General features: G+C 61.7%; 1 protein-coding gene across 3 annotated transcripts in view; it reads left to right on the plus strand.

Annotated features, from left to right (window-relative positions):
- The first annotated feature begins 674 nt into the window (after positions 1-674).
- FAH (fumarylacetoacetate hydrolase) overlaps positions 675-13,854 on the plus strand; it is a 46,363-nt gene continuing 33,183 nt past the window's right edge. The window contains exons 1-9 of one of the 3 annotated variants that reach the window (XM_047737110.1): positions 675-868; positions 4,832-4,942; positions 5,571-5,692; positions 6,161-6,210; positions 7,928-8,018; positions 9,852-9,949; positions 10,060-10,112; positions 12,108-12,207; positions 12,886-13,016. In XM_047737110.1, coding sequence (XP_047593066.1) covers positions 788-868; positions 4,832-4,942; positions 5,571-5,692; positions 6,161-6,210; positions 7,928-8,018; positions 9,852-9,949; positions 10,060-10,112; positions 12,108-12,207; positions 12,886-13,016 — 837 coding nt within the window. In that variant the 5' untranslated portion in view covers positions 675-787. The remainder of the gene's footprint in view (positions 869-4,831; positions 4,943-5,570; positions 5,693-6,160; positions 6,211-7,927; positions 8,019-9,851; positions 9,950-10,059; positions 10,113-12,107; positions 12,208-12,885; positions 13,017-13,854) is intronic. The other 2 variants (XM_047737111.1, XM_047737112.1) reach the window with 2 other exon arrangements.

Genomic DNA, 13,854 nt, shown 5'->3' on the forward strand with positions numbered 1-13,854 from the left:
CACTAGGTTCAGCCTTCCAGAGGCACGCCGGTCCCTGCGGCCCGGAGCGGGAGTGTCGCAGCTGCCAGGTCCGCGGGTCGCCGGCGGGACTGTCCCAGCCCGGGGCGGGGCATTCACCGAGTCCGGGCCGCCCACGGGACTTCGGGACTTCGCGGAGCCCAGGCGGAGGAGGGGTGTGCCGGCTGGGGTCACCCGGGGCGGAGCCTCCAGTGCCAGGTTGGGGGCTGCTGTCGGTGGGGCCTAGGGTCCGCAGCTGGACGCGTGTCCCCGGGGGCCGGGGCTCTGCGGGAAAGACTGTGCGGGGCCGCGAGGACCCGGGAGCGTTCCGCAGAGGAGAGCTGCGGTGCCCCCGGGCTCGGGACGGGAGCGGGGCCTGGGCGGGTGGCGGGGGCTCGGGGAGGAGGCTCGGGGCCGAGCCTCGGGGGCGAAGAGTGGAGCCACGAGGGTAGAGCGGGGGGGGGGGGGGGGGGGGGGGGGGGGGGAGCGTGGAGCTGCGGGGGCGGGGTGGGGGGTGGGGCCAGGGGGTGGAGGTACGGGGCGGGGCCGGGGGTGGAGTCGTGAAGCCCAGGGAGGAGAGCCAGGGGTGGAGCCTTGGTGCCACGGGGGGCGGGGTGGGGGTGGAGCTATGGGGTCGAGGGGAGTCGTGGAGCTGTGGGGCCGCGGGGGCGGAGCCCCGGGGGAAGGCGCCTCGGGGGCGGGGCCTGGGGGTCGCTAGCAGAACCCCTGGGGCGCGATCCCGCCTGACCCAGCTGAGTGCAGCCGGCGACACTGCTCACTACTGGCCAGCATGTCCTTCGTCGCGGTGGCCGAGGATTCGGACTTCCCCATCCACAACCTGCCCTACGGCGTCTTTTCCACCCCAGGCAACGTGAGCTGCCGCACTCGGCCTCCGGGCGGGGACGGGAGGGTGCCCCCTCCGCTGGGACCCTCGCCCCAGTCCCGGAAACCTGTGGCCAGTGCCCACCATGCAGGACGCGGGTCTGTGGTTTCCCTGCTGGACGCGCCCCGCGGAGGGCCCCGAGGTCACGGGGTGGGGAAGGGCCGTGGTTCCCTGCTGGACGCGCCCCGCGGAGGCAGCCCCTTGCCCCAGGTCATTGAGGGCAGGAGGGAGTGAGAGGGGGCGGGTGGAGGCTTTGGGGCGGTCTCTGGAGGAGCCTCTGGCGCCCAGCGTCTGTGCGTCCGTACGTGGGTCCTGGTAGCTTTCTGGATGTTGAACCTCTGGGCCTCAGTTTGTGCGTGTTTGTGCGGGGGTTAAATGCGGAATGAGACAACCTGCCGCTGTCTCTCCCAGGCTAGCAGAGCAAGTGCGGTTGTTGTTTTGTAGGGTTGTTTTAAGATTTTAACTTTTTTTTGAGAGGGAGAGAGCGAGCAGCGAGCATGAGCAGGAGACGGAGCTGGGGGAGGAGCAGGGAGAGAGGGAGAAGCAGAGGCCCGGCTGATCAGGGAGCCTGGTGTGGGGCTCAATGAGCTGAAGGTAGATGCTTTACCGATTGGGACCCCCAGGTGCCCCAATGTCCGATTAGTGCTGCTGAGCAGTCGAAGCCCCTGGTCTTACTGCTTCCTCCAGAGTCATGTCAGTTTGTTACCTGTCCCCTGAGACACTGTGTTATAGCCGCTCTTCATCTCACAGGTTAGACCCTTAAACTAGAATCGGGGAAATGTTGAGGTCCTCAGCAATTTTAGTAGCTTAGACCGATGAGCCCTTTGCTGGCCTTGAGCTAGAAGATGTCAAGTTAATCTCCCTCCAGCTAGAATTCTTTGAGCTTGAGGGTGGATTCCCGGGCATTCCCTTGCTGATCAGAAGGAGCCCTATGGACAGAAGAAGGACCTTTCACTTAGTAAGTGTGGTCTGATTGGTAGAAAGAAATCTTTGAAAACTAGGGGTTTATCACCAAATCTGTAAGAAGGTCCCTGCGGGGGGACAGCAGATTCCCTTGAATTTATTCACGGTATGTTTTGCTCTGTAAGCCATAGAAGCCCAGAATCTGCTGGCTCCCAGCAGTGTTCAGGAAATATTTGCTAAGTGAAGCTCCTGGCGGTCTGCCCCTTCCCCCAGTGCAGACCTTTGACCCCAAGTGGTGGGCCTTCTGTGGGCCTGTGTGCAGCAAATGCCTTGGCCTACAAGAGCCCATGTGTGGTTTCACAATGACCAGGCCTGAGCAAACATTGCAAGGCCCAGAAAGTTAACTCTCTGTCCCCTGGAGGGACAGGAATACAATGAGGCAGGTTAACCCTTGACCCACGTTAGCCAACCACACTTTTTCCAAGCTCTAGGGCAGGTGACTCCGGAGGACTCCGGGATGACCGGAATGAATGCCCCTTGGAGGGTGGCTGGTGGCCTTTGGACCTGAGCCCCTGCTGTTGGCCAATTAGAATGTGCAGGGACAGCCACTGAAGAGGCTGGAGACAGAGCCCCTTCCCATGGCCTCTGAAAAGCACACTGTCCCTCGGGCATTCTGGAAGGCTTAGGGCGTCCTCCTGGGGCAGACCGCCTGAGGCTGTCCTGCCCTTGGTGGACTTTGCAGGGTCGCGGCTGCCTCTCCAGACTGGTCTGCTCGCCAAGGCTCCTGTCATTCCTTCATTCATTCTCTCATTCAGGGAACACCTGAGAACCCCAACTCTGGGCCAGACTCTGGGAGGGGGTCAGGAATCAAAGACACAAGACACCCTCCCGCCATCTCAGGGTGCTTGGGTTTTGGTAGAACGCAGGAGGCTTTGTCTGTGAAGGTGGGAATGATGGCCTTGGCCATGGGGACGCTGCCCGTGGTGGTCTGCAGCCTATGGCCGAGTGATTAGACTCCCTGTAGTCTGGCCCTGCCTCTGCCTGCTGGCCCTCTGCTGTCCCCAGGCACACTGGCTGCCATTCAGTTTCTGGAACATTCTAAGAGCATCTTGCTGCCTCGGGACCTTAGCATGTATTGTCCCTTCTGTCTGGAATACTCTTCCTTCTACCCTGTGCGAGTCTAATTCCCTCTCCCTCTTCAGGACTCAGCCTCAGTGTCACCTCCCTGATCGAGCTCCCTGCTGCCCGCCCCCCAGCCAAACTTATAGCCCATGCCTTTGCTTCTGGATGGTTGGCACCCATCCTTCCCCTGTCCTTGGTGCTTGAGTGACCTTTGTATCCTCCTGGTGTGGAGATGAAGCTTCATAACTGTTTTGTCTGAATGGATGTCGGCCCTGTGGCCTCGAGATAACCCCATGCTTTTCTGTCTTCGTCAGCCTGGGTGTGGGGTAAAGCTTTCCTCTCAACGCGATCTGTCAGAGAGAACCTGGATGCAATGCACGTGCTTTCTCTCATAGTCAGACCCATGGGCTATCTCTTCCCAATTTATCTCCCTCACATTAGGCAGGGGACCCTGGGCCCTGAGAGGACTAGGGGCTCGTCCCAAAGGACAGGATGGTGAGTGACAGAGTGGTGGGGACTTGGGTCCTGGATCCTGGCCAGGAGCCACTTCCCATTCAGCACTGAAGAGTTCAACTCTCTGCATTTTTTGTTTTTAGTTTTTATTTTTTAAAAAGATTTCCTTTTTAAGCAATCTCCACACCCAACGTAGGTATCGAACTCACAACCCCGAGATCAAGAGTCACAAGCTCTACCGACGAAGCTGGCCAGGTGCCCCTTTCCCTGGCATTTAAAGTAGACAAACCCTTGTCCTCAGGTCACAGCTGGGCGCACAAGGGCACTCTGGGCTCAGCTTACAGCTGGGGAAGCTAGCCCCGTGCTTGTCACCATGTCTCTGAGGTTGCTCTGGCGTTGACTCCTTCCTACCTTCAATGGGCCTGGGGCCAAGGTCAGAACATGGCTTCAGGGTCTGCCGTGCCCACCCCACGGAGGGCGGCCACTGGGGTCCAGGAGCTCATCCATCGTGTGCGTTGCCATTTGCTGAAGGGGGAGGCTGGGGCCCAAGGAGTCAGAAGTGCCTCCGGGAAGGAGTAGCCAGACCCCCCAGGCAGAGCTGGGTCAGGGTGTGGCTGTCATCTGCCCCAGTCCCAGGGCCCAACAAGTACCAGGAGATGGCCACCTCCCCGAATCCTGCTGAAATGAGCAGCCAGTGGGGAGAAGGCCAGCCTGTCATCCCACCTCTAGGCTCTCTGGAGCTGGAATGGCAGAGCTGGCCACGCTGGCCACCTGGGAGAGCTGGGGGCTCGGTGGTGTTGGGTCTCTGTTCCTTGTTGACCAGCAAAGCTCAGGAGCAAGGGCCAGGAGTCCGAGCTGCAGCTGGGATTTTATGTCGGGGCCCACATGTTCTCAGCACCTTGGCTTTGTGGCCCCTCATGACCTGAGCTCCATCCCATTTGAGCCAGAGCAGGCCTCATTTATCCAAGCTCCTGGCCCTCAGCCCTGTGCCTGGGACACTCTGCTCTGCTGTGCAAAGAAATTACCCTGAGGGAGGACCTCACTTAATCCCGGGAAATAATCCCGCTGCTCAGTGAGTTGGTGAGCTCCTCATCACCAGAGGCATTCAAGCAGTACCTGAGGAACTTCTCTGGGGACTTGCCTCTGTAAGGGGCTTGGCCTAGGCCTCTTGCACCTTCCCCTCTCCAAGGGATGTTGGATTTATTTCCCATTCAGTGAACATAGATTTTTTCCTTGTCCTGGAAGCAGAGAGGGTCCCCCGTTCTGCCCGGGCAGAGATCCCTGGGGCAGTTCAGTCCCCTGGGAGACAAAGGGAGTTGGGGTCAGGCACTAAGGACCCAGTTCCTCAGTCCCTCTCCTTAGAGGGCCATCTAGAGGGGGGACCCACGGGCTCCTAACTAGCCATATTTTTCGGGTAAAGAATCAAGCCTGCCAAGGCCTTCCCCAGCGCTGACCATACCGTCTCCCTTCCAGCCAAGGCCAAGGATCGGCGTGGCCATTGGTGACCAGATCCTGGATCTCAGTGTCATTAAGCACCTCTTCACGGGGCCTGTCCTCTCCAAACACCAGGATGTCTTCGATCAGGTAGGACACTGACGCGGCATGTCTGCTGCGTTTGTTACAAATGGCACCAGCTGGGAGTCAGCCTGAAGTCCATGTCCCTGTGGGATGGACGTGACTTTACGGCCATGGAAATGGTCAGGTGCTGTGACGTCCATCTCTTCCATGGGTCAGGAAGGAGGACGGTGTTTATCGAGCACGTCCCATGTGCGGAAAGCTCCACACACGTCTCCCACCCTTCTGGCACAGGACTCGGATCCTCAGTACCTGGTGGGGCTTTCATCGGAAATGAGCCACGATTCGCCCATGTCACATGGCTACTAGTATCGGAGCCCCGAGACCATGGTGCTGCTGCTGTCATGGCGCCAGGGCTGAGAACTGCCCAGCGTAGGGGGCTGGGTGCGTGGGGACTGAGCCCCTGCAGGTGGAGGGTGTGCTTCTGGGGCAGGAAGGCAGCCACCTTCGGCGGGCCCCAGCAGCACCCAGCACTGTGGCTCCCAGGCTTTGCCGATCGTGTGCAAACCGGGGGTGGCGGGGGACACTTTCCCCTGGGGCCAGATAGAAAGTCCTGGCTGTGTGAGGACCCCGAAGGCATCCAGCCCCTCTCCCCAGCCTCCCCCATGGGCCGTCCGCCCTCTCTGTCCCCGTGCAGCCCACCCTCAACAGCTTCATGGGCCTGGGCCAGGCTGCCTGGAAGGAGGCGAGAGCATTCTTGCAGAACCTGCTGTCCACCAGCCACGCCAGGCTCCGAGACGACACGGAGCTTCAGAGACGGTGAGGGGCACGCGAACGTGATGTGGGCAGGTGGGGAGGAGGGGAGGAGGGGACAGTCACGGCCATTGTGAGCCACCGCTGCATGCTGGCGGTGGGGCTCTGGGCCCACTGGGAGGCCCCACGTGCCTGGACTGGAGGGTCCCGGCTGGGTCCGGCCCACTCCTGCATCAGCACCTTCCGGTTCCGTGCATGGCTCTCAGAGAAGGAGTAATTTGGCTCGTTTTCTAGAGAGGAGGCGTCGTGGCTCTCACGGGCCCATGCCCTCCCCAGGGAGGCCTGTGGCAGCCTGCTCAGACCCAGGCCAGCCTGGGGAGCTCGCCAGAGACCAAGAGCAGGATTCCCGGGCTGGTTTGGTCTGAGCCTGCAGTGGACGGCCAGAGCAGGGACCCCCCCCCCCCATTTTTGGGCTTGACCTTGAAGGCCCTGATTCTCGCACTTGACCTTGAAGGCCCTGATTCTGTGTTGCAGGGCGTTCACTGCCCAGGCTTCAGCTGTGATGCACCTGCCGGCCGCCATAGGTACGTAGGGTCCCTGCACCGGGAGCCGCTCAGTGGGCCAGGATGGCTGGAGTGCTGCCTGGCGGGGGTGGGAATGGGGCCAGGTCCAGGGCTCTACCCCTGGCCCTTCACGGACCCAGGCCGGTCTGAAAGCCAGAGCCCTCGAGGGGGTTGCCGGCTGCTGGACTTTGCAGTTAGCACTGGCTCCCTTGACAGCAAATTGCTCTGTCCTCGAAGCCACAGGATATGCTCCCAGCTCATCTGTGAGTCCGAGTCCGGGCTTTGAGGAAAGAGGGTCCTAGAGAACCCCCGTCGGAGCCCCCGGCAGGGGGTCTGGTGGAAGTTTCAGTCGGCGAGTTGCCCTTGTGCAGACTCCCTTAGCTGAAGCAGAGGGAGGCCCTGCACCCTCTGGGTGCTGGTGCCCCTGTTCCGGGCTTCGGGAACCCAGGACTGCGGGGCCCCAGCAGGCCTTGTGCTATGCCTGCCTCATTTGTCTCTGCAGCCTGCGTCCTCGCACAGCCTCCGGGGCCTTCCTGGTGGGGAATGTCCTTCCGAAGGACGGGTCTGTGCGTCAGGCCTTACCCCATCCTAGGGTGTGCGGGTTAAAGCAGCTGAAGCAGCAGAGCACAGTGCTCGGGTCAAGCCGCCCGCCTCCCCCCACTCCACAGCCGCCGCTTCCTTCCAAGTGCTCTCCCGTGGCCGCCTGTGTTGCTGCTCCAGACAGCTTCTGTGGGGCGCGGTGCGCAGGGCACAGTCTGGGAGTGTGAGTCCCTGCCGGACAGCTGCAGCCGGCCCCCGCCGGCTCCTGAGACACCAGCCCCTCGGCCCTGCGCCCATCCCAGGCGCCCGCCGTCTCTCTAGCGCCACCTCTTCTAGAGGCTTCACGGGGACAGCCTCATGCTGTCATGAGCCTTCCTGTCCATCCCAGCATCACGCTTACTCTTTCCCTGTGTTTCTTGTAGCCTTTATTTTTTGTTAAGGAGAAACGAGCTTTGAGTTAAGGTGGTCTTATAGAAATGTGTTTGAATTGGGGTAAAATACCCGTAACACATAAGTTACCAACTGAGCGATGTTGGAGTGAACCGTTCAGTGGCATCGCGCACACGACCCTGTCCCACCTGTTAGCGGGGCTTCTGGAACCGCGCGCCTGTCCCGGGAGTCATGAGGCCTGGGTGTGACCTTTCTTGTTTTTGGTTACGGATTTCTTCTTCCCAAGAATCCCTCAGCTGTTACCTCTGGGGTCAGACTGTGAAGGCAGTGCACCCCCTTCTCTACCTCCGGGCCGTAGAACCTGTGTCCTTCTCCTCCTCCCTTCCCTCCTCCTTCTCTCCCTCCTCCCCCTCCTCTCCCTCCTGGAGCAATCCTGCCAGAAAGAGTGGGGGAAAGGTCCTCACAGTGTTGCTAGGGTTTGGGCCCAGACAAGCAGGGAGCAGGTGCAGCTCAAGCAGAGGCGTGGGGAGCAGAGCCCTGGGCCGGGAGCGGTGAGGCGGGAAGCCCCGGGACGGGGAGGGTGTCCGTGGTCTCTTTCAGTCTCAGCTCCTCGTTCCTCGTGCTTCAGAGCAAACCATGAGTGAGGCCCATTTGTGCGGCATCTGGAGCCGGGCTTTGGACTGCGCGGCTGGGGGTGTGCTTCCGGGACCGGGCATGGCCGAGACGCCTGGTGGTCCCGTCTCTGAGACCGACCCTACCTGTGCCGGGCAGCCGGCCACCCTGGGGACCCCTCATGTCTGCCCTGCAGGTGACTACACGGACTTCTACTCGTCCCGGCAACACGCCACCAACGTGGGGATCATGTTCCGCGGCAAGGAGAACGCGCTGATGCCTAACTGGTGTGTCGGGGCCCGGGGTGCACCCAGCGCACAGCCGGCCTTTCCCCTTCCACCAGCCCGTTTTCCCAGGGTCAAGAAACCAGGGTGGGGTGGGGGACCCCCATGCCTGGGACCCACCATGTTCCATCTCAGAGGGACCGCCCCTCTGTCCTCCAGGCCCCTTCGTCCAAAGAACAGGGGCCGGAGGTCCATCTCCGAGCATGTGTGGCCCTTCTCGGCTCCTTCCTTCATAAGCCGTGGATTACGGCTCTGTGGGCACGCCTCGCACCCCAGCCTTCTCCGTGCCTGGAACTTTCTCAGGTGCACCCATGCTCTTTGCCAAAGTGTGGTCAGCCCACAGCATGAGCTGAGTTCATTTCTGGGATCCGCACGGGGGCTGCTGGGGTCTCCGAGGCTGGGACCACCGTTAGCCCCGTTTCGTGGGGCGAAAGCAGGCTGAGGAGGGTGCGCTTGCCCGAGGACAGACAGGGCCAGGGGCGGCTCCTGACTCCCAGGTCAAGGCCACGCGCCACTGGGAACATGGAGCCAGATGCTGTGTTGTCCCCTGGGGACGTCCATCGGAATCGAGATGAGGGAGGAGGAGGGACAGAGACAGCAGGTTAATGACCCAGAGATGTGCAGCAACGAGGCCAAGGCCGCAGAGCAGGGCGGGCGAGTCCGGGGCAGACTGGGCTCTGCGGTGCAGGCTCCAGGCCCAGTGGGGCAGCTGGGCCGTGTCCGCCCGCAGGTGAGAGTGAACGGGCTTCTCTCCAGTGTCGGAGGTGAGGTTGTCCACGGCTATGCCCTTCTCACTCTCTGCACGTGTCCTTTACCACACAGGGTGTGGGGGCGTCCACCCTCTGACTCCCTTCCCCCAGGGGCCAAACTCTTGCCCGTTTTCCATACTCTTCCACACACGTTCTGGCCTCCCTGCCCGCTTCTCGGTGCAGTCACTGCTCTCTCATTAGTCTGGAGGAACGTCTGCAGGTCATAGACACGGACCCTTCACTGTGGAGCAGGGTAAATACTTCCTCCTGGCATGGCGTCCTCTTACTTTGCTGTCTTTCCCCACACAGAAGCTTTACACTCTCGTAAAGTTGAACATGTCCGTCATCTTTTTAAATGACATTCGCTTTCCTGCCATCCCGAGGCTTTATCCAGCCCAAGGACTTGGGAGATAGTCTGCTTTGCTCTGTGCACCTCCTGGAGCCTTACCTAGCACAGGTTTACACGTGCAGCCCACCCGGAATGTCCCTGTCCGCGTGGTTCTGTCCTGTGGTCCTGGTTCTGCTTCCTAGACAGCCGCGTGACTGCGCTAAACCAGTGGCTTCTGACGACAGACGTGGAGCCCTCGGGGCTCTGGGGGCCGGCCTGAGGCTGAGGTTCTGGCCCGGCTATGCTCCCTCCAGAGCCCTCAGGGGACAGGCTGTGCCCTTGCTTCTCCAGCTCTGGGAGGCTGCAGCTGACTCTAGAACTTTCTCATCTGGGACAGCTGAGTCCCCGTGAAGCACTAGCTCGCTGGGCCCCCTCCCCGGCTCTGGGTACCACCACTCTCCGCGATGGTCCGAAGCAGACTCGTGCCAGCCTTTCCGAGCTGGGCAGCTGGCTGTCACCGTGGCTCTCCTGAGTCAGGGCGGGGGCCAGCCCCTCCTCCCGTGTTTGTACTCATGGTGGTCCCTGTGCACGGCGTGTGTAGACCACACTTTGTTTATCCCTTGGCCCGTGGATGGACGCTTGGGATGGCCTTTGGGTTTTGGAACCACGTGTATGCGTGTACACTCCTTTTTGTTTCTGATTCTGGAAACTGTCGAAATCTCTTCTGCGGCGTGTAACGGTCCCCCCCCGCCCCGTCAGGCTGCACGTTCCCGTGGGCTACCATGGCCGCGCCTCCTCCGTCGTGGTGTCCGGCACCCCGATCCGCAGGCCCATGGGCCAGATGAGCTCCGACGACTGTAAGTGGCCCCAGCACCCAGGCCTCACTGGTGCCCGCTCCGTGTGCCTACGCAGCCGGTTCCATGGGCCCGGCCCCCTCCACAGCCTCTCTCTCCTGCCGCCCTTCCAGCTAAGCCGCCCGTCTACGGCGCCTGTAGGCTCTTGGACTTGGAGCTGGAGATGGTAAGCCGGGCCTTGGTCTCCGTGTGGGTGTCCCACCGCAGCAGCTCCCCGGGAGGGCCGCCCGGGCTCCTTCCCCTGCCTCCGTGTTTGTGAACTTGCGAAGGGGTGAACGGCAACGTCCCCCCAGTCCCCGCGGAGCTCGCAGGGCTCTCGGGCAGGAGCTCACTGGGCTCTCGGGAGGACACGCCCCGAGTGAGGGAATCGGAGTGCTGGGCGGGGCGGAGCTGGTGCTCGGGCGTTCTGTTCCTGAGTCACCAGTGGACGGTGGACAAGGTGCCCTTAGACAGAGTCACGCCGGGAACAGGGTTAGGGAGTGATTGGCCGAGGCAGGCCCTGTATTTCCGCAGCAGCCGGGCGTCTGCACCTGCCAGTCCCGCCTGTGTGTGTTCTGTATGGACAGACTCTGTGCGACGGGGTTGCCTGACCCAGCTCCCCGCCACCCCACCCACCCGGCTGCGGAGCTCGGGCCCACGTAATGTCAGGACCGTGGCTGTTTCAGGCCTGCAGGTTTTAAATTAAGCTTTCTATTTGAGACACTTGTAGAATGACACTCCATTGTAAGAAATAACACGGAGAGCCCCCGAGCACCCTCCACACACTCTCCCCCCGGGGGTCGCGTCCCGCACAGCGGCACCTACCGTTGTCTCCGCCCCAGGACGCTGGCATTCATCCCCGAGCACCCCCAACACTGCAGGGCTGTGCACTCTACCAGGGGCACTGAACTCTGGGAAGTCCCCATGGCGTGGGGATGAAGACAGTGACAGGGGAGGAGCTGGACCAGGCGGGAAGACTCTGTGGGCAGCGAGAGGGCAGGAGCGGAGCCCAGTGGGGGCACGCTCGGGCAGGTGGGCGGCAGGGAATTCCCACCTTCCCACCGTCGGCACCTGTGGTTTCAGGTGGTGTCCTGGGGACCTGTGAGTGTCTGAGACGGCTGGTGGAGGAGAAGGGGTTGTGGGGCCGCCCGGTGGAGCTGTGGGAAGCCAGGGCTGGCTGGAGACAGGCTGGATCCCTGTCCCTCAGGTTGTGCCCTGTGATTCTCGACGGGTTCCACCCAGAGGCAGGAATTCGTGGGCACTTCCCTATAGCAAGGCCTTCCCAGCCAGCCCTCTGCTTCCTGCGGCAAGGGTGCCCTGCGGACCCCGAGAGGAGGTGGGCCAGCCTGGTGGCGCCAGAGAGGTGGGGGTGGGTGGGTCTGAGGGGGCCTGCAGGCTGCTGCTGCGCCTGTTTTGGTCCTGCGGGGGGTGGACAGCAGGCCGAGCGGTGTGCGGAGACGGTGCGGGGTGGTGAGCACGGACGACCCACGCTTGGTGGTGCTAAGATTCTGCAGAAATCGGTGCCCCTGGTTTTTTAAATTTTTAAATCTTGATTGAAAGATTTGCCGTGTTTAAACGCTGTCACAGAACAAATCAAACTGACAGGTTTTGCCAGTGTCGCAGGCCGTTCTGTCCCCATTTCTCCCTGTGATGATGTCTCGGGCTTCTGCTGGCTCCCCAGCACCGTGTTGGTGACGCCTCCGCAGAGGGGGAGGGTGGCGGGCTGGGGGCAGCAGGGGATGCCCTCTCTGGCCGTCCTGGCTGCGTTATGGAGGCAGGCTTCTGATTTTTTGTGACACGAGGACATACCCCGAGATTTCTGTCCCCCATAAGCCCGGCGTGGCTGTCATGCAGAAATGCATGTCGTTTCACGTCATAGCTGAAATGCAGCGTGTGGGGTGGGTGCAGACGTGCAGGGGAAGGGGCACAGCCGCCTGGGGCTTGCTGGGGGTGGGGGAGCGGGGCAGTCACAGGGTCCAGGGCGGTAAAGGCCGTGGGTGGTCCCCACTCTCCCAGGGTGACCCGCTGTCCGCTCACGCACATTCGTGACTTAGAAATGCAACGGGTTCATAGCCTACCTGGGACCCCGGTTGCAGTCCTGGTCCCTGGCCCCGGTTGGAGATGCCTGACTCCGCCCTCCAGGCCAGTGCCCCCACTCTGATCAACTTCTCCCCCACGTCAGGCTTTCTTTGTAGGCCCTGGGAACAACTTTGGAGAGCCAATCCCCATTTCCAGGGCCCATGAGCACATTTTTGGAATGGTCCTTATGAACGACTGGAGTGGTAATTACTGGGGAGTGCGCGTCCTGAGGCCAGTCTCCCTGCGCGTGCCCTGCTCTGGCTGAAATCTGGGTGCTGGCCGTGTCCCAGCAGCCGTGGATGGTTTCGGGGTCTGGTGCGGGCCAGAGGTTGGGAGCGTGGCTCGAGTGTCACACAGACATCTCGGCTCTGAGTCCCAGGCCAGTTACTGCCCTGCTCTGATCTCTGGTGTTCCTGGAAGCTACCTGGGGACAAAACTGACATTTCCTAGCACCTCTGTGCCCAACCCCCACTGGGTGCTGGGACCCCGTGTGCCCCCGTTCACAGGGAGGGGCTGGGGCTCAGAGACTATAGTTAGTCGCTGAGCAGAGATTTCAGACTAAAGCAGCTCGTGGTCGCAGTGGCTCCTGACCCCTGCGTCGAGTGTCTGAGTCCCCGGGAAGTGTCTCCTCCCTCCCACCCCCCTCATCCCTGGGGAAGGATGAGCTTCCAGCCCCTTCCTGGAGGGATGCCTGCCTGCCCCTTCTCTTTGCTGTAATCTGGCACAGTGACCTCAAAGGACCTCTGTCCTTGGCCCTGAATGCTGTTGCCCGTGGTTCCCGTGGTCCTGGGCAGCCTGGCCGGGGTCGGGGCTCTGTCCGGTGCTCCTCGGAGGGAGGATAGAGCCTTGGGGCGAGGCCCTGCTCGGCCCTTCTTCTGCAGCTCGGGACATTCAGAAGTGGGAGTATGTCCCTCTTGGACCGTTCCTCGGAAAGAGTTTTGGAACCACCATCTCCCCGTGGGTGGTGCCCATGGAGGCCCTCATGCCGTTCGTCGTGCCCAACCCGGAGCAGGTAGGTGTAGGCTCTGCGGGAAGCTGCACCCGCGGGGCCTCTGCCTCGCCAGCTGCTTGCCCACCAGCTGTCCACACTGTGGGCATCTGCAGCCAAGCTCAGTGCCCCCCGTGTGCCCACGTGCTGGGGGACCCCTTGCTGTGACCCCAGGCAGGCCTGGCACCAAGCAACCTGCCTGTGCTTTCCCCGCTCCCCGCACAGCTCTTGGGGGAAAACACAGAATTCAACACCCTTCGGAGTCCTCGGAGGCCAGCTGGCAGGGAGAGAAGGGGTCCTGCCCATGCCACCACCTTGCACAACTTCACCAAATTCCTCTTTGTGTGGTGGCGCCCCCTGGAGCCCAACTTGTAGAGTGCAGCCTGGAGCCAGCCTGGGTCCTGGTCTCAGCCCCACTTTCCAGGCCTCCCGCCTTGTGACCTCTCCCGCCTGGGCACTTGGCAGCCCCCCGCCCCCCCCCCTGGCGCTCTGTCCTCCTGCCTCCCATGTCTCCCCGAGGCCTGGATGCTCTCAGCCCTCTGCTGTCCCCGCAACTCCCTCCTGGGGCACCGGCACCCACACTGCCCTCCCGCACTCACATCTGTTATGTTTAAAGCTTGGAGTCCCCCTGTGAGCTGGTTCCTCATGAAGCAGCACACCCCCCCCCCCCCCCAGTGGCATCTCCTGTCCGCCTTCCTGGGAGCCGGCCCTTCCCAACACGGTCTCCACAGGGCCTGTTACTTATTTGAAGTTTTCTTTTAAAGCAGGTCCCGTTTTTAAACTCAAGTAATGTATTTGGAAAAGGAAGGGTTTTTTGTTTGTCTTTGCTTTATATCCCTGCCTGTGTCACTAGCCAGCAAGT

The sequence above is a fragment of the Lutra lutra genome, chromosome 7 (genome assembly GCF_902655055.1).
Source record: "Lutra lutra chromosome 7, mLutLut1.2, whole genome shotgun sequence".
NCBI classification, from domain to species: domain Eukaryota; kingdom Metazoa; phylum Chordata; class Mammalia; order Carnivora; family Mustelidae; genus Lutra; species Lutra lutra.